At 43.6% G+C, this 24,664-nt stretch overlaps 1 protein-coding gene across 1 annotated transcript; it reads right to left on the bottom strand.

Annotated features, from left to right (window-relative positions):
• Positions 1 to 12,300: 12,300 nt before the first annotated feature.
• LOC106607437 (neuronal pentraxin-2) lies at positions 12,301 to 19,804 on the bottom strand. The gene is made up of 5 exons (XM_014204376.3): positions 18,827 to 19,804; positions 14,531 to 14,837; positions 13,858 to 14,099; positions 12,966 to 13,145; positions 12,301 to 12,656 (listed from the first exon to the last, which is right to left on the bottom strand). The coding sequence occupies exons 1-5, from the start codon at positions 19,481 to 19,483 to the stop codon at positions 12,414 to 12,416; spliced, it is 1,629 nt and encodes a 542-aa protein (XP_014059851.2). The 5' UTR covers positions 19,484 to 19,804; the 3' UTR covers positions 12,301 to 12,413.
• Positions 19,805 to 24,664: the final 4,860 nt, after the last annotated feature.

The raw sequence follows: 24,664 nt of genomic DNA, 5'->3' as shown, positions 1-24,664 counted from the left end.
AAGATAGATGTCCTAGTTGCAGCAGCAGAGAAATATTTGGCTGTGAGAGATGAGTGCAGAAGATCTACAGGAAGTTTTGAGAGAGGGGTTCCATCCGACCTGGCCGACTGCCAAAGTAGTTGAATGGTGTGGTGGGTTTTTGGTATAGTGTATAGGTGCAGGGTTAGATGGTGGTGCAATTTAAGTTGTCCCATTCCCCTTGACCAAAATATGCAATCAGCATTGCGACCTGCGAAAGGCACGGATACGCAACACAGTGTCTAGTCTGCCTGGAAAACCACACAAAGAAGAATGGTGATGCATTTCTTTCTTTCTGCCTGCCAGAGCCCCCGAGCATCTAGTCTCAACCAACATTTCCAATGTCACAACGATAATAATCTTTCCAGTTTCTGTGTTTGTGAAATAGCAATTGTAAGTATTCTCAGTACAACTTTTGTCTTGTGGCTGTTTGGACTTGGAGACAGGTATGCTATTTATTGTTTACACAGTTGTGTATTGGTCCTGCCTGATATTTATTGCATTTACCAGACTACATCCATATTCATAAATGTATACATTGATTCTTTGTTGTAAAAGCTATATATTTTTTATAATCCTGTGTTGTGTTTTTCCATATCCAGTACGCAGGTCAGGTTTCCATTGACCCTGCCCTATTCAAGCACCTGTGGCTTGAAGAAAAGGCTTCACACTGATTGTGTGTGTGTGTGTGTGTGTGTGTGTGTGTGTGTGTGTGTGTGTGTGTGTGTGTGTGTGGGGGGGGGGGGGGGGGGGGGGGGGGGGGGGGCAATTCAGTGTGTTTGGAGCAGTGGTGTTTTAAATTCAGCCTGTGGCGTGTGTCCTGGACAGCACAGGATGTGACTGGCAGCAGTGCGAGCGAGGGTTTGTGTGTCAGTGAGTAACACTAAGTAGCCTAACAGGGACAGTCCTTGTCCCACACACACTGTTAATCTGCACAGTATGTATAATCCCACTGTTTGTCCAAATAGCCATGAGCTTTCTCGCTCTCACTCACACACACTTAATCCTGCCAATTTATTTGCTCACAGGTGTGCAAAAGTATGCACGCCCAAGCCACTCTCACCATACAGTAAAAGTCTACTTACTAGATATGCTTAAACCACACTTATCTAGCCTGTATGTATGAGCTTTACTGCTACAGTAATACCTAAAGCACGAAGTCCAAATATATGCAATCACATGTAGAACATGCACAGTGAAAATCAATTAATATAATTTCCTATTCATGTGTTATAGCCACCATCTAAGGCTGATATTATAATCAATCATTTTGAAACTGAGATGTAGTAGGTTATTAATTGACACAAAGAGGAAAAGAAAGGAAATACACATAACTCACATTTGAAACAGACTTTACATTTGGCCATTTGAGCTTTTCGGGCTGTGCATTTCAAAACCAGTGAAGACAAGGACATGAACACACAGAGTATACCAACTCTGACAGGAAAGAAGAGGAAAAAGACAGAGATGCCAAATTTGCCTAAACATAGACCTACACATGAAGTAAAAACCTGTTAAAAAATACAGGTAATACAAAGAGTAATTTTCCAAACACAGGCTATAAGACATTGTTTGGTTAATAGAGAAAATATCTTGTTTATTCATTTTCTAAACTGTATCACAGAGACCATAGAAGTGCAGACATGAGCCGAACAGACCAGAGGCAGGCAAAACACTGATCACACTGCAGAATGATGTTGGAATAATAACTACAGTAGAGAAATGAATGGACATTTCTTTAATATGGGTAAAGATACCCAGACAGGCACTTGCCACTTAGTCATAACCAGGGAAAGCGACATTGACGTGCGGTTAGGGTAGGCAGGGTAGGCAGTGTGAAAATCTATGATAAAATAACTAATGAAAAATAAATAGATATACTTTTTATCAATATTCATTGTCAACTTAATTTTTTTCTGCATGATAAAATAGATGTCTGAACTAGTACTACTACTTCCCAAATTTGCAGTGATCTGGTACAAAATGCACAAGGAAGCGAGGGGAAAGGCATCCTCGCCATGTACCTTTCTCCCGCCCTTCAAATTCAAACTCAATGAAAGGAATTGACATGACTTGCGCATTCGTGTTTCTACCTTATACTGCCAGCTAACGGATGAAGGCAGGTAGAGCGCTTTGCAAGAGGATAGTCAGAGCTTGCCCCTGCCTATTGTCATGACTCTCTCTCCTTGGTGAGGCTCAAAGCTGCCAGATCAGCTCGGCACAGGGCTGACAGATAGCCAGACCCCTCTCCCACCAGAGAGGAAGGGGAGTTGGGCAGTTTTATGACTTAACGCCGGTCGTAAACGTTCTCTTTCTTGTCCTGCAGTACTGAACAAAGGAATGTGCTGTGGGTAGAGAGAGACACTTGGCTAAGAACTCTAACATCAAAAGATTGGACATTGGAACATTTGTTCTGAAATCGAAACGGTTGGAATTGTTTGTGGGGATCCGAACAGTAATCATGTCATATCATTTATTATTTTGTGATGTCATTAAGGATGGTATAACAAGATAACTGTAACTCTGAACGTGTACATGTCCTAGTTATCAGGTTTGCATCTAAATGTTGTATAAAATAAATTATTATCCTGTTGGGTCTAGGGGGCAGCATTTGCACGTCTGGATAAAAAAAATGTACCCGATTTAATCTGGTTACTAATCCTACCCAGTAACTAGAATATGCATATACTTATTATATATGGATAGAAAACACTCTAAAGTTTCCAAAACTGTTTGAATGGTGTCTGTGAGTATAACAGAACTCATTTGGCAGGCAAAACCCTGAGACATTTTCTGACAGGAAGTGGATACCTGATGTGTTGTATTGACTTTAAAGCTATCCCATTGAAAGACACAGGGGTTTAGGAATATTTTGGCACTTCCTATTGCTTCCACTAGATGTCACCAGCCTTTACAAAGTGTTTTGAGTCTTCTGGAGGGAGATCTGACCGAACAAGAGCCATGGAACGGTGATGTCCCATTAGACACCTGGCGCGCTACTTCATGTTGGGTACCCTCGTTCCAATACGTTATAAAAGGCTATGCATTCGTCCACCTTGAATATTATTCATGTTCTGGTTAAAAAAGGCCCTAATGATTTATGCTATACAACGTTTGACATGTTTGAACGAACGGAAATATATTTTTTCCCCTCGTTCATGACGAGAAGTCCGGCTGGCTTACATCATGTGCTAACGAGACGGAGATTTTTGGACATAAATGATGAGCTTTTTTGAACAAAACTACATTCGTTATGGACCTGTGATACCTGGAAGTGACATCTGATGAAGAGAATCAAAGGTAATGGATTATTTACATAGTATTTTCGATTTTAGATCTCCCCAACATGACGTCTAGTCTGTATCGCAACGCGTATTTTTCTGGGCACAGTGCTCAGATTATTGCAAAGTGTGATTTCCCAGTAAGGTTATTTTTAAATCTGGCAAGTTGATTGCGTTCAAAAGATGTAAATCTATAATTCTTTAAATGACAATATAATATTTTAACAATGTTTTCTAATTTTAATTATTTAATTTCTGACGCTGACTTGACTGCCGGTTATTGGAGGGAAACGATTTCCTCAACATCAATGCCATAGTAAAACGCTGTTTTTGTATATAAATATGAACTTGATAGAACTAAAAATGCATGCATTGTCTAACATAATGTCCTAGGAGTGTCATCTGATGGAGATTGTAAAAGGTTAGTGTATCATTTTAGCTGGTTTTATGGTTTTGGTGACCCTGTCTTTGACTTGACAAAACATTACACACAACTCTTGTAAATGTACTGTCCTAACATACTCTAAATTTATGCTTTCGCCGTAAAACCTTTTTGAAATCGTAAAACGTGGTTAGATTAAGGAGATGTTTATCTTTCAAATGGTGTAACATAGTTGTATTTTTGAAAAATTTGAATTTTGACATTTATTTGGATTCAAATTTGCCGCTCTTGAAATGCACCTGCTGTTGATGGAGTGCACCACAGGTGGCACGCTAGCGTCCCACCTAGCCCCAAGAGGTTAAGTATAAGAATACTTTTTAAGTATAAAATACTTTTGTGAAGATAGAAATTTGATTTTACCCTTCTGAATGAGATATTGACTTTCATATAAACTTGAGCCCAGTCAGTAACCACGCCCACGTGAGCACATACAATGTGTCAACAGGACGGAACGCCCTCCAAGGCCAGACTGCTTAAAAGGACTCGCTGAGAATTTAAATACAGACCAGAGAAGTACGAGTGAGTACGTGGTCCACACGTTGAAATGGTTAAAACTACAAGACCAGAAAATGGTAAGACCCTCTGACACTCTCGACGAGTGAAGAAGGTGAAGACGAGACCAAACATTCACAGTCTGCAGCTGGTATGTGAAGTATTCTAGGACAATTGACCAAAGACGGGAGGGAGGAATAGCTCCCTCTCACCACCGTGTGGTACACCTGAAGGATCCATTCTAAGAAGACTCCAGAACAAAGAAGCATACAACTAAGGACATTGAGACCTATGGTGGACATCCAGAGACTTACAAACTACAGAGAGACGACGGAGAAAGACATCAACGCGTAAATATATGTTGCATTTCTAATCCGAATGAGCGGTTGTTAGGGTGCTAAATATTCAGACTACGGTGAGCGTAGTTTCCAAATGTATGTACGAGAAGTTGACTCTGTCTCTCCCTCTCCTTACATACCCCCCTTTCCATTGTTTATCAAGCCGTCATATCAGGTTAGTCCACTAGGGGATATATAATCACTGTAAATAGATTTTTCTATTGTGTTATTGACTGTGTTGTTTTTTGTCGTACTGCTTTGCTTTATCTTGGCCAGATCGCAGTTGTAAATGAGAACTTGTTCTCAACTGGCCTACCTGGTTAAATAAAGGTGAAATAAAAAAATAAAAAAAAATAGGGACTGTTGTCATTGCATTATGTCAGTAATCAATAACCTATACCGTGTGTGTGTGTTTATGTATTTCTGTGTGATTATTTCATTAGTAAATAAATAATTAAGCCAATTTGTGTATCGCTGATTCATCACTTAGGTTAGGGTTCGTGCAGATTTACGAAGTCAACAACGTTCAGAATGAGGCTGATGTGGTAATAATTAATAATTTACTGTTATTGATGTAAGAGATATTTAGATATGCTCTACAGATTAAGTCGGGAAATAGTAACTCAGGAAACAACTTTTCCCGTGGTGCCCCAAATTCCTAATGAGTTAATTGTTACATGATTAATTTAATAGAGTAATAATTATAAGTAGTAGGTCATTATTCGATAAATAGCAGTCATCACATTGGATTTTCTAGAGAAACAGTGTGAAGATGTAAGTGCTGTCTTCAGGAATGGACCAAAATGCAGCGGAGTTAGTATTCATCTTTCAATTTAATTAGAAAGAACACTATAACAAACAAAACAAGGAAACTGACAGCCAACAGTCCTGTCAGGTGCAAACACACTAAACAAGAAACAATTACCCACAAACCCCAGTGACAAACAACTCCTACATATGTGACTCCCAATCAGGAACAACGATTCCCAGCTGTTCCTGATCAGGAGTCACAAGACACACACCAGACTGCCACGTCCTGACCCCCAAACTACTACACCAGCTCCATCTGCTGGTCAGGACGTGACAGTACCCCCCCCCCCTCAAGGTGCAGACCCCGGAATGCACCTAACCACAACAACAAAAAACCACCAACAAACAAAATCCCCAACAAAACCCTAAAACAGTAACCCTAAACAATAAGGGAGGGAAGGGAGGGTGGCTGCCGTCAACGACGGCACTGTGCTACACCCTCCCTCACCAACCCACCTATCCTGGAGGCGGCTCAGGCTCTGGCAGCTCGGGGCAGTCTGGGCAGTCTGGCAGCTCGGGGCAGTCTGGGCAGTCTGGCAGCTGGGGGCAGTCTGGGCAGTCTGGCCACTCCGGCAGTTCAGGGCAGTCTGGCCACTCCGGCAGTTCAGGGCAGTCTGGCCACTCCGGCAGTTCAGCGCAGTCTGGCCACTCCGGCAGTTCAGCGCAGTCTGGCCACTCCGGCAGTTCAGCGCAGTCTGGCCACTCCGGCAGTTCAGCGCAGTCTGGCCACTCCGGCAGTTCAGCGCAGTCTGGCCTCTCTGGCGACTGTTGACTGGCGGGCAGCTCTGACGACTGTTGACTGGCGGGCAGCTCTGACGACTGTTGACTGGCGGGCAGCTCTGATGACGACTGTTGCCTGGCGGGCAGCTCTGATGACGACTGTTGACTGGCGGGCAGCTCTGATGACGACTGTTGACTGGCGGGCAGCTCTGATGACGACTGTTGACTGGCGGGCAGCTCTGATGACGACTGTTGACTGGCGGGCAGCTCTGATGACGACTGTTGACTGGCGGGCAGCTCTGATGACGACTGTTGACTGGCGGGCAGCTCTGATGACGACTGTTGACTGGCGGGCAGCTCTGATGACGACTGTTGACTGGCGGGCAGCTCTGATGACGACTGTTGACTGGCGGGCAGCTCTGATGACGACTGTTGACTGGCGGGCAGCTCTGATGACGACTGTTGACTGGCGGGCAGCTCTGATGACGACTGTTGACTGGCGGGCAGCTCTGATGACGACTGTAGACTGGCGGGCAGCTCTGATGACGACTGTTGACTGGCGGGCAGCTCTGATGACGACTGTTGACTGGCGGGCAGCTCTGATGACGACTGTTGACTGGCGGGCAGCTCTGATGACGACTGTTGACTAGCAGGCAGCTCTGATGACGACTGTTGACTGGCGGGCAGCTCTGATGACTGTTGACTGGCGAGGCTGGGTTGACACACTAGACTCCTGATGCGCGGGGCTGGAATAGGACGTGCCAGCCCAGAGACACGCACCTCCATGCTAGTGCGTCTGGCGGGAAACACCGGACCGAAATGGCGCGCTGGCGGTCTTGATTGTAGGGTTGGCATCACCCCTTCCGGCTCGATGCTCCCCTTGCCCTGGCACCTGCAGGGCGCTGGTACTGGGCGAACTGGGCTGTGCGTCCGTATCGGCGAGATGGTGCGTACCACAGCGTAACATGGCGCCCTCCACCTCCTATGCACCTCCCTGTAGTCACGGGTAGCTGGCTTACGGCTCTTCCCTGGCCTGGCCAAGCTACCCGTGTGCCCCCCCCAAAAAAAATCTTGGGGCTGCCTCTCGGGTTTCCTAGCCAACCGTGTTCCAGCGTAACGTTCCCGATGGTTCCTCTGTCCAGCTGCCTCCACTCTCCTGAGTGCCTCCACCTGTTCCCATGGGAGGCGATCCCTTCCGGCCAGGATCTCTTCCCAGGTGTAGACTCCCTTGCCGTCCAGGACGTCCTCCCATGTCCATTCCTCCCTTTTTCTCTCCTGTCGCTGCTCCTTCCTCTTCCGCTGCTTGGTCCTTGTTTGGTGGGTAATTATGTAAGGGCTGTCTTCAGGAATGGACCAAAATGCAGCGGAGTTAGTATTCATCTTTCAATTTAATTAGAAAGAACACTATAACAAACAAAACAAGGAAACTGACAGCCAACAGTCCTGTCAGGTGCAAACACACTAAACAAGAAACAATTACCCACAAACCCCAGTGACAAACAACTCCTACATATGTGACTCCCAATCAGGAACAACGATTCCCAGCTGTTCCTGATCAGGAGTCACAAGACACACACCAGACTGCCACGTCCTGACCCCCAAACTACTACACCAGCTCCATCTGCTGGTCAGGACGTGACAGAAGACCAACACTTGAGTTTAGCGACCTACATCTAAAGAAGGGACACATGATAATTTCAAACTGAGAAGTATCAACGGAAAGACTGGCTCTGTGGCTTCACAGCTAGCAGCCGACTCTACTGCTTCTCCTGCCTGCTGTTTTCCACCAGCGACAGTGTGTGGACAAGAGTCGGTTACTGCAACTTGAACAATTTGTCTATAGCGTTCAACAAGCATGAGAAACCTGTGTCTCACATGAAAAGCCAGATAGCTCTTAAGACATTTGGCAGCGCACGGATAGATCTGGCATTCAATGAACAATGGAGATTGAATATCAGCATGCACAATGCAAAGGTAAAAGAGAACCGTGAGATTTTGAAAGCACTAGCTAATTAATGCTACGGCATGCTACCTAGGTAAATAGAAGTTGGCATTTTGCGGCAACGATGAGAGTGCCAGCACATCAAACAGGCCTAGGGGCAACTACATGGAACTATTACATGCCTTTGCTGAAAAAAATGAACAGTTAGCAATCCATCTAGAGACTGCCACCGTGTTTCCTTTTTGCTCATGGCCTATGATGGAATTTTCAAGGAAACTGATGCGCTCTTCCATGTTCTGCAGAACAAAGTGATGGATATGAGTGTCTGCCATCCCCAGATCAATGACACAATGAAAGCACTGGAATGGCAGCAACGAGACTTTGATCGCTTCTATGAGTGATTTGAGCAGAAATGCAATGATCTGGGCCTGGCAGGAAGCAAACCTCGTAGTAAACAGCCGATCATAGTAAGGAGGGGGCAAATCTATAACAACACACTGGACAATATCAATGTTCAGATAAGAGCCAAGTTTGACCACTTTTGTGAACTTAATTTCCTTGGCTTAGTGGACTGCAAAAAAGGTGAAACAATGTCACAAAAGTTCGACACCAGCAAACAAGAGCTTGTCAAAATATGCCAAGTACTTCGATTTTGTTAGATTTAAGACTGATCTTGTTGGATTGTACAGTTCACAAATGGTTCAAGACAAATCACCTGGACAGCTCCTCAGCTTTTTGTTCCAGCATGACTTGACAGACTGTCCCGAGGCAACAAAGTTACTGCAGCTGGTCCTCACTATACCAGCCACAATAGTATCTATTGAGAAGTAATTTTCTGCGCTGAAACAGATAAAGACATACAGTCGAAAACCGGACCGATCAAGGATGACTCTCATCCGTTGCCATCATCTCCATCACATTCAGACCAAGAGACTTTTAAAACTGAGGGCAAACAGGGAGGAGTTTTACAGTTCAGTCACTGATGTCTTTACCCAGAAGGATAGACAAACGGACTTTGTTAACAAGTAAACGTAAATGCAACAGTTTATTTACAGTAGCGCCGTCTACTATTATGACATTAGATGTCTATTGTGTAAGTATATATATCAATTAGTAGTGCTGACTACTAGGCACAGACGGCGTGGGAGGAGATGGCTGCTGTTTTACGGCAGTTGTGCTATAGTGTGTGTGTTTTTTCATGTTATTTGTAACTTATTTTCTACATAATGTTTCTGCAATCGTCTCTTATGGACGAAAATAGCTTCTAGATATCAGGACAGCGATTATTCACCACGTACTGGACAATTTTTTCTTTAACGAGTCGGAGGCGAAGGATTTACTCCAGACACCCGACAAGGCCCTCATCCCTGTCATTTGCAGGAGAAAGAGATGGAGATATTGGGGACGTAGGTCTGTCTGCTTTATAAGGATCCGACAGCGAGTAGGTAATCTGCCTTTACCATCGGTTCTATTAGCCAACGTACAATCACCGGATAACAAAAATAGATGAATTACGAGCACGTATATCCTACCAACGGGACATTAAAAACTGTAATATCTTATGTTTCACCGAGTCGTGGCTGAACGACAACATAAATAACATACAGGTGGTGGGTTTTGCACTTTTTCAGCAGGATAGAACAGCCGTTGTAATGAGGTGCGTACTGGCGGCAGAGAATTCAGGCGCAGGAGAGCGAAAACTGATTTACAACGGTGTCTTTTAATAAACATAAACCACCGTCAACAGATCAATACATGAAATGGGTCAAACAAAACCCGGTAATAACCAGCATACCGTGCACAAGCACTACAAGAAACAATTACGGACAAGGACATGGGGGGGAACAGAGAGTTAAATACACAACATGTAATTGATGGAATTGGAACCAGGTGTGATGGAAGACAAGACAAAACCAATGGAAAATGAAAAGTGGATCGGCGATGGCTAGAAGGCCGCCCGAACAAGGAAAGGGACCAACTTCGGCGGAAGTCGTGACAGCCGTCTCTGGTAAGACAAGGGGTGCGGGTCTATGTATATTTGTAAACAACAGCTGGTGCACCAAATCTAAGGAACTCTCAAGGTTTTGCTCACCTGAGGTAGAGTATCTCATAAGCTGTAGACCACACTATTTACCAATTTTCATCTATATTCTTGGTAGCTGTCTATTTACCACCACAAACCAATGCCGGCACTAAGACCGCACTCAATGAGCTGTATATGGCCAAAAGCAAACAGGAAGACGCTCATCCAGAGGTGGCGCTCCTAGTGGCCGGAGACTTTAATGCAGGGAAACTTAAATCCGTTTTGCCTCATTTTTACCAGCATGTTAAATGTGCAACCAGAGGGAAAAAAAACTCTAGACCACCTTTACTCCACTCACAGAGACGTGTACAAAGCTCTCCCTCGCCCTCCATTTGGCAAATCTGACTATAATTCTATCCTCCTGATTCCTGCTTACAAGCAAAAACTCGTGCAGAGCAGTTGAGTGGGGCACAAGCAATTACGGCCTGTGAATGCGAGTCTAATGGTTGCGCCGCCTACCTGCTGCTGTTTGATGGTTATCTTTGTGATCGTGTCATACCGATAAACACCGTAGAAAAAATCCGCTTTATGAGCCTCAATAGAATGTTCTTACCCGGCCTCAGACCTCACGTCACTGGATGGCAAGGTGTAGAAGATTAAGAGGGCTTTAATACATTGAATTATATATGAATGTGCATTGATATGTAAAATGAATACATGTATGCAGTATAATGACATGCATTTAAACCCATTGTTATTCATATCACTGTTTACATTGAATATAAAAGTATTATATAACACAGTTTATACATGACAGTACAACTTGGTACCAATACCTATTCTGGTGTTCTAGAAAGTATCAAACTTTGTGCTATACCATATTGTGCAACAAAGTTATTCAATGAGCTTGGGTTAATAGCACTGCCCAAGTCTAAGACATATTTTCTGGATCAATTCAAGCCACACATTGACATTACTGGATACAGTTATTGAATTTGAATTAGTGCCAAAGAGATTTGTTCATATCTCTATTTCTGTAGTTCTTATTAGTCATAGGGAATGATTAGACATGCTGTATTACTAAGATAGACTATTTATACAAATGTTAACGAGAAGGAATATGAAAAGAGATACAGTAAGAATGCTGTTTTGAAACAAGTTGATACAAAAAATTATTTAAAAAATCAATGCTATACAGACACGATTGTGTGTTCTTAATGTCTGTATATAAAATGTTATATAAAATCATAATGTACACTTAAGTTATCCCCTTCAGTTAAACACAAGTCAGATGATAGAGAAAGCTATAGATACCCAATTGTTTGCTCCTATTGAGAAAACAAAATAGGCTCATCGGACCTAGTGCCTGGCCATAGACCAAGTCCAAAGCAGCAGTTCAAAAGTATGTATGCCTAGCCTACCCACTCTGTGTCCTGTAGCTCTGAATAAACTTAATCAACAATAGATGTAAAACATAGATAAATAAAACATGCAAAACAAAACAAAATTACCCCTTGAGGGATAAATAAAGTCTTTATGAGCAGTTACAAAACCAGTGTTACTCCCACTTCTAACCACGTGCCTCATTCCCCTATTCCCTTACTCCCTTTCACCCAAGCGCCACCCATAAATTCACTTCACAAATTCACAATGTACAATATACCGAACATTGCAGATAGAAATGTGATGAATATAGCTGACATGATTCCTTAATCTACATGTCAGTGAGGCATTCCTGCTGTTCTACATAACTAGTTGTTCAGATAGAAATATGTTACCTCCACAATGTTTTGCCCTACTGAACACAGCTCAGGACTCTCAGTCTCAAAGTAGAAATGCTGATGAAAAATCAGCTTTGCCTATTAGATCATAATAAATAATGTATAATAGGACATGTATGGCTGGGAATTGCCAGGGATCTCACGAATATTATCATGATACTTAGGTGACAATACTGATTCTCACAATTCTATATGTATTGCGATTCGATACTGCAATTTTATTGCAATTTGATGTTCCAAAGATATTGCTCTCTATATGTCTGCTGAAGAGAGACAAGAGAGCATGAGAAAATGAGTTTTGATCAGTCATGGAATTAAAAGCATTGAAAACATGTTGGCTCACTATTTAAAAAGAAGATGGAGAACAACAAAATACCAGCGTTTTGGCGCAGGCATAGCTGACTAGTGCTAGCTAACACTACCTAGCAACAACAACAAAAAGTATCACTATAATATTGTCCAAAAGAATATTGCGATATGTAACTGTATTGATTTTTCCCCAATCACTTGTCCTACTCTGAGACGCTTTGTAAATAAGGTCCCTGGATCCTATATCACCCTTCCCCTCACAGTGGGGTGTTGGTGAGTTTGGCAGAGCAGGGCTCCATGGGCACCTTGGTGGCTCCTCCGAACACCTCTACTTCCCGGTTGGTCCAGGGGGCCACGTTACCCTTTGGCTGGGGGCTGTGCTGGCTGCAGTGGGCCAGGCTGGACACCTCGCTGGGGGTCAGGACCTGCTCCCATACGTTCCACTGGGATAGCTCCCCCACCATGGCCTGGGACGAGTCAAAACGCCCGCCCAGAGTGTCCTACAGGCAGAAGGAGGTGGAGGAGTGAAAGGGGTGAAAAGAGGAAGGGATGTGTCAGAGTTTGGTCTAGTGGTAACTCCGGACTTGGCATTGCCCTGAGAGACTGGTGTTTAATGCTCAAGTCCCCCACTTCAACTTTGCATGTTCCTCTCACCTGCCCCCTCTCATTTCATCCCTGTGTCTATATCTCAATGAACAATAAAATATGCTCTCCTTTAAAAACAACAACCCCTATAGGTCTATGCCGTTGCGGTCTCTTCAACCAGACACTCCTGACCTCACCAAAATACAAATCCCTCCAGGTCTTACCTGTTCCTGCCCCAGGATGAGGACTCCCCCAGGCCTGATGTGGTGCCAGGCTGCCAGGCCCTGCCCCTCTCCTCTCAGCTTGCCCCCCTGGTAGGCCTGCCACGCCCCACCTCTCTGGCTCCAGCTTACACAGATGTGGTGCCAGCTGCCCCGAGACAGGTTCAGAGGTAACTGCGCCACCTAGGGGTGGGAGGACAACAGTTCGGGTTAGTGTGAGTGTTATTGCTATAGTGCAGGTAATGCAGTGATACTGCAGACTATATTAGACTGCAAATTGAGTATTTAAGATGGCAACAGCAACAAATCAATGGACCATCAATCATATGACAAAGTGGTTCTCAGTACTGACCCTAAACCATGTGTTGTACAGAATATCCTAGACTAAAACTCAATATTATATTAAATAAAATATTGTGCTTTTTAAGTGTTGATATCTTGCTGCTTAACACACTGTATGGAGACATTAAACAAATTTCCCCCTGGAATATATTAATCCAGCTCTTTTATTACAGTAACATTTGGGGACTGCAGCATTACTTTTTCAAAGGCACGGACTGCACTTCCTCAAGGGCACAGCCAGCTAGGTAGCTCTCTATGCCTTCCAGGCAATGTATTACCATAATGGCATCATGCTGATCTACACTACACTCCCAGCTCTAGCCTAAACGGTGCTTTGTCTTTGTCCCAAATGGCATCCTATTCCCAATGTAGCACACTACTTTTGACCAGGGCTCTGGTCAAAAGTAGTGCAGTACATAGGGAATAGGGTGCCATTTTGGTCGCAGACATCATTCTACAGTAAACTCTCAGGTACTGTTATAGCTCCATCTTAAATTGTGCTGTGTCTAACTCAGTGTGCCCTAAAATACTTCTGCTCTGTTTCCTCCATTACCTTGTCGTTAATGAGCAGCTCCACAGGGGTATGCATGCCCTGCAGCAGAACTAGCTCGTTTGGCTGCTCCGCTACAGCGTAGGAGAAAGGGGTGCCGATGCCCCCCTCGGTGGGTCTCAGCCAGAGGCACACGGTGAAGGCACGCAGCTCAGGGATGGGGTGCTGCACCACTGCGTACATATAGTTGGTACGCGCTGGGAAGGACAGCTTGTAGCCCTCGGGATAGGTGTACTCTGAGAGTCCTGGGGTAAGGAGGTATGGGTGGAGAAATAGGGAGGGAGGGAAAGAGTGTTTGAGTAATGAGGTAATTTGGTAGGGGGGGGATGTTGAATAGACTTGCCTTATTAGGACTTTGTAGTGTATTTGTAGATTTATACAATGACTACATCACACATTTGACTTCTTTCCTGCACCCAGGATATCTCATCTCTCTTCTATGATATATCCACTTGGATTTTCTTTCTTGTTATGTACTTTTTTCTTATTCTGTATCATAATGTGATGATGCCATTTTCATAGATTTATAATAAGTTACCTTTCTGGTACATCAGTTACGGTTTCATGTCCCCGACTCTTAACCTCCCCCACCATATAAATTAATATAATTCAGATATGACTATCACTCATGACCATTGATCTTCTTTTACACCTAACCCTCTGCCCCTAATCTCACCCTCCTCCAGGCCAGCGATGCGGTGGTGTAGGGAGTTCATCCCCTGGTCGATCTCCTGCCTGTGTCTTTGGGATTCCTTTCGCAATGCCTTCCTTTCCTTCTCCAGGAGTTCCAGCTTCCTCTCAAGCTCTCCTTCCAGATCCTCCATCCATGACCACTGCTTTGGTCCATCCCCTACCTGTCCCCCTGGCCCTGCCTCACCCCAACCATCAGGGGCCTCAGAGAGCCCACCAACACCACTTCTTGAAGTCATCGCAGTTGCTGCATCTGTGTGGTTGTGAGGGAACGCCAGCGGTCCGATATCTGACTTCATGGGTGGGAGTGTGGGAGGGAGGGAAGAGCAGACAATGAAATAAAAAGACAAATGAAGCCAGCAGTGTTGTAGTACAGTCCGGTCTCAAGACCACATTTTGAGTGTCTCTGTCTTGTCTCGGTGAGGACAGTGAGGACTCGTAATTTCTTCCCGAGACCAGCGGAGTAAAAAACTCTGAATTATAAGCTTCCATTCAATAAGCACATAAAACCGCTTAGCCATATACACTCCTGTCTTGAAACATTAATACCTGAACAGTCTTTATATCTATTATAGACATGTTTGGGCAGTGGCGAACCTATTGGACCTAGGCCTTCAGTGTGTGACAGGTTTATGATTCTGAAAGGACAGCAACGGAAATACCAGTGCACTCATGTACGAGAGCGCACTTTTTGTAAAACACAAAGGGCCAGTGGTGAGGTGGAGACTATATATCAAGGCACAAGGCAAGACCCAAATGCAGACACAGGCGGCAGATGGTTGGAGTCTTACAATGTTTATTATTCCAAAGGGGTAGGCAAGAGAATGGTCGTAGACAGGCAAACAGGTCAAAAGCAAGTCAGAGTCCAGGAGGTACAGAGTGGCAGACAGGCTTGTGGTCAAGGCAGGCAGAATGGTCAGGCAGGCAGGTACAAAGTCCAGAAACAGGCAAGGGTCAAAAACAGGAGGACTAGAAAAAGGAGAATGCAAAAGGCAGGGGAACAGGAAAAATGCTGGTTGACTTGGAAACCTACAAGACGAACTGGCACAGAGAGACAGGAAACACAGGGACACAGGGATAAATAGGTCCCGTGTGGCTCAGTTGGTAGAGCATGGTGTTTGCAATGCCAGGGTTGTGGGTTCGATTCCCACGGGGGACCAGTACGGGGGGCAAAATGTATGAAATGTATGCCTTCACTACTGTAAGTCGCTCTGAATAAGTGTGTCTGCTAAATGACTAAAATGTAAATACACTGGGGGAAATAAGCAACACATGGAGGGGGTGGAGACAATCACAAGGACAGGTGAAACAGATCAGGGTGTGACACTATATGCAGGTAAACACTGTAAACCCACTTTTTTTCAGTGGGTATTGCATATACAGTTTTATTCATTTCAACTCTATATCTGACATGGTACAGGTGTCTTTTTTTAATCCCATAACCATGTGTGTGTTTTTTTTGTTTCAAAGTAGATTTGTTTAAGTACCAAGAATCACTCTGTGTGACCCTGATTTAGCCCACTGCAGTAAAACGTTAACTTCTTGTTGAATGTTATTCTTGAAAAGGGAGAAGCTAACAAATTTTCATCATCCTCTTCGATAACACCTGCTGCAGCTGCTGCAAATTAGTCTACAACAAAGGATAGCTAGCTAGACCATGTGAAATCTACTGCTTGCTAGTGCGCAGTGACCCGTTGGCCTTTGAGAAGAGAATGCTTTCTGTTAAAATCATCCCACCGATTACAAGTCAAAATGTGATTGATTGATTCCACTGTCACTCCAAAATGTTTCCCTAATACAGTTGAATGGCAGATGCCTTCTATCTAGCTTCTGATGGCCTAGCCAATGGCTGACTTAGCTAGCCCCAGAGATGACCAAAGAAAAATCCTGATTGGATACGTGTTAACCCTTTTCTTTCCAACAAAAACTGAAGAGATTAAATCAGAACATAATTGAAAAGAATAATATAATTACAATTATTATTGTTATTATTCTTTTATAAATTCTTTGCCCTTCTCTGAAGGCGTAGAAGGCCCTCATTGTTCCCCACTGTGTTTGGGTTAGTAATAATTTGTAGAGTGGCTCTATTTGCCTTCCGCATGCATTTTTTTCACCATTCTAAACGTCTAAGAAATCCATACTGTATGTTCTTCTGAAATATGAACACAGATACTGAACATTTTTAACTCTTATTAGGGTGGCGATTTGACTAAATTACAATCATGGTCTTGAATTGGACTCAAATTTTTCTGGTCTCTGTCTTGACTAGGTCTCGGACCCCTTGTCCCCCTCCCGGTCTCAGTCTTGACTCGGTCTCACCCCCCTCCGATCTTGGTTTTGACTCTGACTCGATTTGCTCCGGTCTTGGTCTTGAATTGATCTCGCTTTAGGTGGTCTCGAACACAACACTGGAAGCCAGTTCGATTTTTAGAGCTGCACACACTTTTTAATGGGTTGTGATTAATGTGGGCCTTTGTGTTAGATAAGCACTCTAATCTCTGGATTTGTTATTATTTTTATTATGGACAATCAATTATGTGCAGAGAAATGCAGAAATAGTGCCAGGAAAACAAAAGTAATTGAAGGTCCTCTCAGTCATTAGTCAGCCAAGGAAAAATACTACAACTTCAGCAAAGCGAAGTGCAGTCAAATAGACACACAGACAACGCAACATATTATTTACAGTGAGGCACATGCTGTAAGTTACATATAGAGGAGTGGTTCTCAACATGAGGTACTAGTACCCTTGGGGGTACCTCACCTTTCCACATGGGGTACATTTGTTAAGACTATAGGCCTAATGATCAGTTGCACCGTGACTGGGGGTTCAGTGACCAAAGACGGTAGGACCACAGATACAGAGGTACAGCACTGATATAGTATAATACTAGTGTGCTAGGCAGAGGCTGAAAAAAGAATATGATGGTCTCTGCTCTCAACAAATATAGGTAACTGGTCGGATGAATAATTTATTATATTTTCTCCAGAAGAAATGGGGGTTATACATCACATGTTGCTTGGCAGGCAGCTATAAAGCCACTTTGTGTTACTCTACTCTCCCCTCCCTCCTCCATCCCCCCTCTTCTCCTCCCCTGGGTTAGTTATGTTGGGAAGCAGAGGTGCCTGGAATAACAAATGCTCATGTATCTGTAGACTAGGCCTAATCAATTATCCTACAACATTCTAGTTTTGGGGTTTCCATTCATCAAATTGGCTAAATTTAACTTGAGTTTGTGAAGCAGTGTTGAGAAGACATTTTAATGATGCAATAGCAACAAGTGATACCAAAATATGTAAATAGATTTTGGTGAAGTAACTGATTGGTTCCTCAATATTGAGTTGAACTCTAATAAGCTATAGCCAAGTCGAATATAATGCATCTAATCAATTTTAATATAATGCAGCTAATCAATTTTCAGCGACAATAAGTCAAAGATGTTGATATACAGGTAACTGTCAAAATAAAGGAAAGACTTGAGTAAACGAGGGATATAAAGTACATTGAATGCAGATGCTTCCACAGGTGTGGTTCCTGAGTTAATTAAGCAATTAACATCCCATGCTTAAATTCCCAGTTGCCCATTATTATCCCAGATAGCAATAACCTTTATTTTAACCATGGATACAAAAATAGATCTCAGTGACTTTGAAAGATGGGGTCTCAAAGGAGCATAGGAAGTTTAAAATGTGTGTGTGTGTGTGTGTGTGTGTGTGTGTGTGTGTGTGTGTGTGTGTGTGTGTGTGTGTGTGTGTGTGTGTGTGTGTGTGTGTCACCAGATCTCAACCCATTGGAACACTTATGGGAGATTTTTGATCAACGTCTGTGACCGTGTTTTCCATCAACATAACAGAATGGTGTCACATCCGTCCAATAGAGTTCCAGGCACTTGTAGAATCTATGCCAAGACTCGCTGTTCTGGCGATTTGTAGTGGCTTGATGTGGGTGTTTCCTTTATTTTGGCAGTTACCTGTAGGCCGTCATCTCACCTAATCTAATACTGTCCCTGATTTCTATAAACTGGAAATGGTCTCAATTAAACAGTAAAACCACGCAGCCACACCCACACCGACATACTTCCGTCAGAGACGTGAGCAGAAATTCAGATTGAGTGAGTAAAATCGAGGTCTGCCAAGCAGGTCAACTGACACACAAGAGCGGCAGAATTAGCCTATTCTCTGCTTTATTTAACGATACAATAACAGTTCGTTTAAAATAAAGATATGTGATAGTGGAATTCAACACCAACAGACATGACACACACGTTTCTCCCATTCCCCTTACCTCCAGTTTCTCTATGCGGTCTTTCATCTGAACGATAGCCTGTTCCAGCTCGTCCACAGCCTGAGCGGTGAGCAGCTGTGCCACAGTCGACGACGGAGCACTGTCCCGAACCACGAGCCGGCCCTCATCTACCCTCTTACCTCCCCAGAGCCCCGCGCCTCTACGCCCCTCTATTCCGCTCTCACACTCCGAAAGCTTGCCTGACAGATCCCTAATGGTTCGCTGGTCGGTGATAATCTGGTCCTTCTGCTGGAGCACTGTCTGTTTGAGTTCCTCTGCCGTGGTGCGGAGGTATCCCCAGTCCTCGCCGGCGTACAGCGACGGGTCGTCGGCTTGTTGCTGAAAGTTTTTGGGGTTGCATTCTCCGGCGGGGACTGGGGTGCAGATAAGTCGGCTAACCTGCCTAGTTCCACCAATGGCATCTGAGCCGCTGGCGACGTGGAAGAAGGTGGGCGCTTCTCCGTGCTGCCTTTCAGAACCATGGATAGCGCCCAGGGGACCCGCTCGCGCCACGGAGCCGCCGGGGAAAGTCTGCTGCACTCCAGCGTATGGAGACTGCGACTGGTTGTCTGCCACAGGCTGCTGGGTAGATTCGGCAGCGGAGCCGGTATGGACCGCGGCTATGATGCAGATGACTGCTCCAACGAAGGCCACCATCCCGGCGGCCAAGATGATAACGATGAACTTCAGGTTGGCGGCGTAAGAAATCAATAATTATGAGAAAATAACTTATCTATCTAGTTCAACAACACTGAAATAGCGCCGCCTGAGTAAAACATTTTTGGCAGATCAAAAGATCCATGAACATATGAAATACGCATTTTATGGCTTTGCTAGGCTTTTAGTCAATACATAGGATATGTCCCACTTCATTTAATAATTAGGCTATAATGAATGCAGATACGTGCTGCAACCGTTTCTATCTCATCCCTCTGTCTCTTGGCTTCAGTGTTGTAAGGCTCCTCTATCTCGTTATCACCAGGACAACCAGAGAGAGAGAGAGAGAGAGAGAGAGAGAGAGGAGAGAGCGAGCGAGCGAGCGAGAGAGAGAGCGAAACAGTATGCAAGTCAATATCAAGAGGCGGGAACGGGAGATGGTGCGAATGATATGAGACGGTGTCTCGCATCACACCAAATTTAGATCGAGGTGCTTTTCATATGCTGTGGTCGCTTGATGTTATGTATTGATGTCGATGAATGCATAACCTAAATAACAAAACAGGCTATCTCGTGGAACTGTAGTAGCCTAGGGTATCATAAAGCTCGCACAGCGGGTTCTCATCAGGAACGATTCGCGGGCACATAGCACACATTCTAGCGCGCGTCCTCATTAGTCAAATCCAAGGTTCCCGCGAGACAGGAAGACTGATGGTGGAAGTGTTGTAGGCAGTGGCGGTTCTAGCTTGTATGGCTCCCTGGGCGAACCCCCCCCCCCATTCAGCCCCCCCACCCCCCCAAAAAGAACCATTCTGCACTAACTGTCATTTTTATTCAGACATTTGGAACAACACAAATAAATAATCATAACATTTAAAACTATATAAATATTTATACAAAAATACGACTCATAAATGTCAAAAAGAAGTAACAAAGACAAATAGAAACAAATTGTAGTATATAAATACAAATAAAAAAGAGAATCAAATTATTACACTATCACCCTATTGCTGACCAAAAAATACAAATACAACTACATTGCACAAATATCACACAAATACAGAAATAGAATAACACACTTATAAAGAAGAGAACCTGATTATTACACTATTGCATTTCAAAACAAGAAACACACAAAATAAATTGCACAACTAATTGCATTACTAATTGCATTAGTACTGTACATAGTTAGAGATGCGCTATTTGATAGATTCTCCCGCTCTCCGTACCTTGGGCTTCCACTGGGGAGACCTGAGGTAAACCTACCCCCGCCCCCTCCCCATCTCGTACTTCTGAGTGGGAGACATTCCCAGGCAGTAGCCTGCCTAGCTCACAAACTAGAATCAGGGCGCCCACTCCGAGGTTAATTGACACACAGTCCCATACGGTGACATGATATCATTGACCTGACGTGTAAATGAGCGATAGAAAACAGATCGCGCAAATGTCACCATTCTGAATATTTGTTTTTATTTTTTTAGAATTAATTAATTTATTATTTTATTTATTTCTTGTGCGGCGCCCCATGCCACCCCGGCAAGATACGATTAGCGTACCCGGATAACCATGAGATCATTCCTAGCACGACCGGGTCATGTTAGCAAAGGTAATGTCATCTAAACACAGCACATACGTGCAGAGTGGTGTGTGTGTGTGTGGGCGCACTCTCTCTCGCTGGCTGCTCACACATAAATGACTGCAAAAGGAGATTGTGGTGAAAGAAGAGTAGACAGCCTAGGTATGTTTATGGAAAGCTTTTCCTCTGCGAGGCAAGGGAATAGGTTCTATGCTCTAACATGTGTTTCAGAGAGCAGAAAAATGCCTAGACTCAAAGTGTGCCAACACTAGGCTCTGGGTTAGCTTTATAGAAGCATAGTAAAATAGGCTGGTGTTGGCACTCTCTCAGAGACCGAGGTTGAAGGGGAATTCATAATAAAAAGAGACAGAAAGGGAGATAAATTCAATGGATGACAACCCAACAGTAACAGGGCATGTATCTGTTTTCCAATTAATAATTTCCATTAATTGATCTCAAATATTAAGTATTTTAGGTTACAGTTTTATCCATAAAACAACTACAAAGCTTGCCTGAATCCAGTCCAGGAGAGTTCATAGGGTTCACTGGATCACCACAGGTTATACATGTAATGACAATATAGGACTACAGCTGTGGCATCACATCGCAGTACTTATTAAACCACATCACCATTTAGATTTGGATAAATCTGCATGCAATCCCTTACTGAAAAAACACCTGATTTCACATGTAAAGTCATGTGAAAATTTGTTTTTGGAACACTTCATGTGTCACATTGAAATATCACGTGAAGTTTTCCAAAAACATATGATTTCAGTTTAATGGTATCACATTTTGAAGTGTTGCATCCCCAACTTGTCACATTTCTTTAACATGAGATCATGTTCTCACATGTGCTCACATGTTGTCTTGTGTAGTTTCATGTTATCACATGTTGCTTCACACGAGATCACATGTTCACATGTGTTTTTTCCATAAGGGATTACATGCATAATAGTGGTATGTATTGCTGCTGCATAGGCCTATATCCGTAGGCAGCCTTTAGGGTTCCATTCAAACTGTAAAGGGTTTTAGTGTAGGGTATGCTACATCGCTGCTGCTGAATGTGAGAGGCAAGGATGTATCTCTATGGAGAGTGCAGCTGTTTAAAATTCCAGTCATGTCTCCGGTGGTTTTATGGTGCCACCTAGTGTACAAATAGCCATTAGACAGACAGACCATGATTACTGCGCCACTAGTTTCATGAGAGCTCAAGGGCCTTCTCTGTCTCTCCTCGGTCTCTCACTTTCTCTTTCTCCCCCGTTTTCTGTTCTCTCTCTGTCTCAGATCTCTTTCTCAGCTCTCTCTCCCTCTCTTTCTTGTTCTCTTTCCCTTCCGTTGTTTCTTTCACTCTCTCCATCTCTCTTTCTCTCATCAATCAATCAAATGTATTTATATAGCCCTTCTTACATCAGCTGATATCTCAAAGTGCTGTACAGAAACCCAGCCTAAAACCCCAAACAGCAAGCAATGCAGGTGTAAAAGCACGGTGGCTAAGAAAATCTCCCTAGAAAGGCCAAAACCTAGGAAGAAACCTAGAGAGGAACCAGGCTATGAGGGGTGGCCAGTCCTCTTCTGGCTGTGCCGGGTGGAGATTATAACAGAACATGGCCAAGATGTTCAAATGTTCATAAATGACCAGCATGGTCAAATAATAATAATCACAGTAGTTGTCGAGGGTGCAACAGGTCAGCACCTCAGGAGTAAATGTCAGTTGGCTTTTCATAGCCGATCATTGAGAGTATCTCTACCGCTCCTGCTGTCTCTAGAGAGTTGAAAACAGCAGGTCTGGGACAGGTAGCACATCCGGTGAACAGGTCAGGGTTCCATAGCCGCAGGCAGAACAGTTGAAACTGGAGCAGCAGCACGGCCAGGTGGACTGGGGACAGCAGGGAGTCATCATGCCAGGTAGTCCTGAGGCATGGTCCTTGGGCTCAGGTCCTCCGAGAGAGAGAAAGAATGAAAGAGAGAAAGAGAGAATTAGAGAGATGATATGAGAATTATGTTCTCAAGGTTAACTTCAATTAACTTCGCAGGGCTACGTGGGACACTAGCGTCCCACCTGCGGGACACAGCCAGTGAAATATCAGGGGGGCAAATTCAAAACATCAAAATGTCATAATTCAACTTTCTCAAACATACAACTATTTTACACCATTTTAAAGGTACACTTCTCCTTGATGTAACCACATTGTCCGATTTCAAAAAGGCTTTACAGCGAAAGCAAAACATTAGATTATGTTAGGAGAGTACATAGACAAAAATATTTACACAGCCATTTTCCAACCAAGGACATGTGTCAATAAAACCCAAAACACAGCTAAATGAAGCACTAACCTTTGACGATCTTCATCAGATGACACTCCTAGGACATTATGTTACACAATACATGTACGTTTTGTTCGATAAAGTTCATATTTATATCCAAAAACAGCATTTTACATTGGCGCATGATGTTCAGAAAATGTATTCCCACCAGAACTTCCGGTGAATGTGCACATCAATTTACAAAAATACTCATCATAAACGTTGACAAAATAGATAACAATTATTTAACCTCTCTAGGGTAGGTGGGACGAAATCGTCCCACCTACTCAACAGCCAGTGGAATCCCGTGGCGCGTTATTCAAATACCTTAGAAATGCTATTACTTCAATTTCTCAAACATATGACTATTTTACACCATTTTAAAGACAAGACTCTCGTTAATCTAACCACACTGTCCGATTTCAAAAAGGCTTTACAACGAAAGCAAAACATTACATTATGTCAGCAGAGTACCCAGCCAGAAATAATCAGACACCCATTTTTCAAGCTAGCATATAATGTCACATAAACCCAAACCACAGCTAAATGCAGCACTAACCTTTGATGATCTTCATCAGATGACAATCCTAGGACATTATGTTATACAATACATGCATGTTTTGTTCAATCAAGTTCATATTTATATCAAAAACCAGCTTTTTACATTAGCATGTGACGTTCAGAACTAGCATACCCACCGCAAACTTCCGGTGAATTTACTAAATTACTCACGATAAACGTTCACAAAAAACATAACAATTATTTTAAGAATTATAGATACAGAACTCCTTTATGCAATCGCTAGGGGGCAGTATTGACACGGCTGGATAAAAAACGTACCCGATTTAATCTGGTTACTACTCCTGCCCAGTAATTAGAATATGCATATAATTATTGGCTTTGGATAGAAAACACTCCAAAGTTTCTAAAACTGTTTGAATGGTGTCTGTGAGTACAACAGAACTCAAATGGCAGGTCAAAACCTGAGAGATTCCTTTACAGGAAGTGGCCTGTCTGACCATTTATTGTCTTTCTTTGACATCTCATTCAATTACAAAGGATCTCTGCGGTAACGTGACAATTCCCACAGCTCCAATAGGCTCTCAGAGCCCGGGAAAAACCTGAATGTCGTCATTTCAGCCCCAGGCTGAAACACATTATCGCCTTTCTCAAGTGGCCGATCAAGGGACTGTGGGCTTAGGCGCGTGCACTGGTCGCCCCCGTCTTTGTGTTTTTTCCTCTGTTTGCCGAAAAGGAGATTCCCGGTCGGAATATTATCGCTTTTTTACGAGATAAAT

Source organism: Salmo salar, chromosome 06, assembly GCF_965601325.2.
Source record: "Salmo salar chromosome 06, fSalSal1, whole genome shotgun sequence".
Lineage (NCBI taxonomy): Eukaryota > Metazoa > Chordata > Actinopteri > Salmoniformes > Salmonidae > Salmo > Salmo salar.
Note: the sequence above shows the minus strand (reverse complement) of the source record. Positions and strands in the feature narration are given on the sequence as shown.